The sequence below is a fragment of the Micropterus dolomieu genome, unplaced genomic scaffold, assembly GCF_021292245.1.
Source record: "Micropterus dolomieu isolate WLL.071019.BEF.003 ecotype Adirondacks unplaced genomic scaffold, ASM2129224v1 contig_5364, whole genome shotgun sequence".
Lineage (NCBI taxonomy): Eukaryota > Metazoa > Chordata > Actinopteri > Centrarchiformes > Centrarchidae > Micropterus > Micropterus dolomieu.
In genome coordinates this window covers 1,079-4,229 of record NW_025734353.1, presented here as the reverse complement: position 1 = coordinate 4,229, position 3,151 = coordinate 1,079, and the positions used below count along the sequence as shown (strand labels likewise).

At 53.7% G+C, this 3,151-nt stretch overlaps 1 protein-coding gene across 1 annotated transcript; it reads right to left on the bottom strand.

The window, feature by feature from the left end:
* Window positions 1-16: 16 nt before the first annotated feature.
* Window positions 17-2,890, bottom strand: LOC123964778 (the record flags this gene model as incomplete). Its single annotated transcript, XM_046041537.1, has 6 exons — window positions 2,858-2,890; window positions 2,479-2,680; window positions 2,063-2,132; window positions 1,682-1,822; window positions 423-881; window positions 17-142 (listed from the first exon to the last, which is right to left on the bottom strand). Coding segments are annotated over exons 1-6 (1,031 nt in total), but the record flags the coding sequence as incomplete, so codon positions are not given.
* Between the last annotated feature and the right edge of the window lie 261 nt (window positions 2,891-3,151).

The window sequence follows — 3,151 nt, the reverse complement described above, 5'->3', positions numbered from 1 at the left end:
GCCGCACAGGTAAGACCTGCACAGGTAAGAGCCGGTGAGAGCCGCACAGGTAAGACCTGCACAGGTAAGAGCCGGTGAGAGCCGCACAGGTAAGACCTCCACAGGTAAGATCTGTACAGGTAGGAGCCGCACAGGTAAGAACCTGTACAGGTAGGAGCCGGTAAGAGCCGCACAGGTAAGACCTGTACAGGTAAGAGCCGTTAAGAGCCGCACAGGTCAGACCTGTACGGGTAGGATCCACACAGGTAAGACCTGTACAGGTAAGAGCCGTTAAGAGCCGCACAGGTAAGACCTGTACAGGTAAGAGCCGCATAGGTAAGACTTGTACAGGTAGGAGCCGCACAGGTAAGACCTGTACAGGTAAGAGCCGTTAAGAGCCGCACAGGTAAGACCTGCACAGGTAAGAGCCGCACAGGTAAGACCTGTACAGGTAAGAGCCGCACAGGTAAGAACCTGTACAGGTAGGAGCCGGTAAGAGCCACACAGGTAAAACCTGCACAGGTAAGAGCCGCACAGGTAGGAGCCGGTAAGAGCCGCACAGGTAAGACCTGCACAGGTAAGAGCCGCACAGGTAAGACCTGTACAGGTAAGAGCCGTTAAGAGCCGCACAGGTCAGACCTGTACGGGTAGGATCCACACAGGTAAGACCTGTACAGGTAAGAGCCGCACAGGTAAGACCTGCACAGGTAGGAGCAACACAAGTAAGACCTGCACAGGTAAGAGCCGCACAGGTAAGAACCTGTACAGGTAAGAGCCGCACAGGTAAGAACCTGTACAGGTAGGAGCCGGTAAGAGCCACACAGGTAAGACCTGCACAGGTAAGAGCCGCACAGGTAAGAACCTGTACAGTTAGGAGCCGGTAAGAGCCGCACAGGTAAGACCTGCACAGGTAAGAGCTGCACAGGTAAGACCTGTACAGGTAAGAGCCGTTAAGAGCCGCACAGGTCAGACCTGTACGGGTAGGATCCACAAAGGTAAGACCTGTACAGGTAAGAGCCGGTAAGAGCCGCACAGGTAAGACCTGCACAGGTAGGAGCAACACAAGTAAGACCTGCACAGATAAGAGCCGCACAGGTAAGAGCCGCACAGGTAAGACCTGTACAGGTAAGAGCCGTTAAGAGCCGCACAGGTCAGACCTGTACGGGTAGGATCCACACAGGTAAGACCTGTACAGGTAAGAGCTGGTAAGAGCCGCACAGGTAAGACCTGCACAGGTAGGAGCAACACAAGTAAGACCTGCACAGGTAAGAGCCGCACACGTAAGACCTGCACAGGTAAGAGCCGCACAAGTAAGACCTGTACAGGTAGGAGCCGGTAAGAGCCGCACAGGTAAGATCTGTACAGTTAGGAGCCGCACAGGTAAGATCTGTACAGTTAGGAGCCGCACAGGTAAGAGCCATACAGGTAAGACCTGTACAGGTAAGAGCCGTTAAGAGCCGCACAGGTAAGACCTGTACAGGTAGGAGCCGCACAGGTAAGACCTGTACAGGTAAGAGCCGTTAAGAGCCGCACAGGTAAGACCTGTACAGGTAAGAGCCGCATAGGTAAGACTTGTACAGGTAGGAGCCGCACAGGTAAGACCTGTACAGGTAAGAGCCGCACAGGTAAGACCTGTACAGGTAAGAGCCGTTAAGAGCCGCACAGGTAAGACCTGCACAGGTAGGAGCCGCACAGGTAAGACCTGTACAGGTAAGAGCCGTTAAGAGCCGCACAGGTAAGACCTGCACAGGTAGGAGCCGCAGAGGTAAGACCTGTACAGGTAAGAGCCGCACAGGTAAGAACCTGTACAGGTAGGAGCCGGTAAGAGCCACACAGGTAAGACCTGCACAGGTAAGAGCCGCACAGGTAAGACCTGTACAGGTAAGAGCCGTTAAGAGCCGCACAGGTAAGACCTGCACAGGTAAGAGCCGCACAGGTAAGACCTGTACAGGTAAGAGCTGCACAGGTAAGACCTGTACAGGTAAGAGCCGTTAAGAGCCGCACAGGTCAGACCTGTACGGGTAGGATCCACAAAGGTAAGACCTGTACAGGTAAGAGCTGTTAAGAGCCGCACAGGTCAGACCTGTACGGGTAGGATCCACACAGGTAAGACCTGTACAGGTAAGAGCCGGTAAGAGCCGCACAGGTAAGACCTGCACAGGTAGGAGCAACACAAGTAAGACCTGCACAGGTAAGAGCCGCACACGTAAGACCTGCACAGGTAAGAGCCGCACAAGTAAGACCTGTACAGGTAGGAGCCGGTAAGAGCCGCACAGGTAAGATCTGTACAGTTAGGAGCCGCACAGGTAAGATCTGTACAGTTAGGAGCCGCACAGGTAAGACCTGTAAAGGTAGGAGCCGGTAAGAGCCGCACAGGTAAGATCTGTACAGTTAGGAGCCGGTAAGAGCCGCACAAGTAAGACCTGTACAGGTAAGAGCCGGTGAGAGCCGCACAGGTAAGATCTGTACAGTTAGGAGCCGCACAGGTAAGACCTGTACAGGTAAGAGCCGGTAAGAGCCGCACAGGTAAGAGCCGGTGAGAGCCGCACAGGTAAGACCTGCACAGGTAAGAGCCGGTGAGAGCCGCACAGGTAAGACCTGCACAGGTAAGAGCCGGTGAGAGCCGCACAGGTAAGACCTCCACAGGTAAGATCTGTACAGGTAGGAGCCGCACAGGTAAGAACCTGTACAGGTAGGAGACCTGCACAGGTAAGAGCCGGTAAGAGACGCACAGGTAAGAACCTGTACAGGTAGGAGACCTGCACAGGTAAGAGCCGGTAAGACCTGTACAGAAAGCAGCAGGTTATTAATTAAACATAAAACATGAAGAACACCTGTCTGCCAGGTGAGTCTTAGGTAAAGTGTGTTCTGGGTTTACCTGAGGAGAGGCGGAACTGTGTGCCTGACCCATCGCTCTTCTTCTGTTTACCTGTTTGACTAAAACCAGTTGAAGACCGACCGACTCACCTGAGCTCTGCCTCTGACTGAAACTCACCTCTCCAACTTCTCTCAGGTGTGTCCAGGTTCTTTCAGCCAATCAGAGCAGGTCATGTGACTGTGCGACCGGTCTGACAGCATTTTCGTGTAGCGGCGTGTCCAGACGCAGTGTTTAACCTGAAACTCGGGGACTTCCAGCAGCCGACAGAGCAAACGTCTCTCACACAGGTGAACA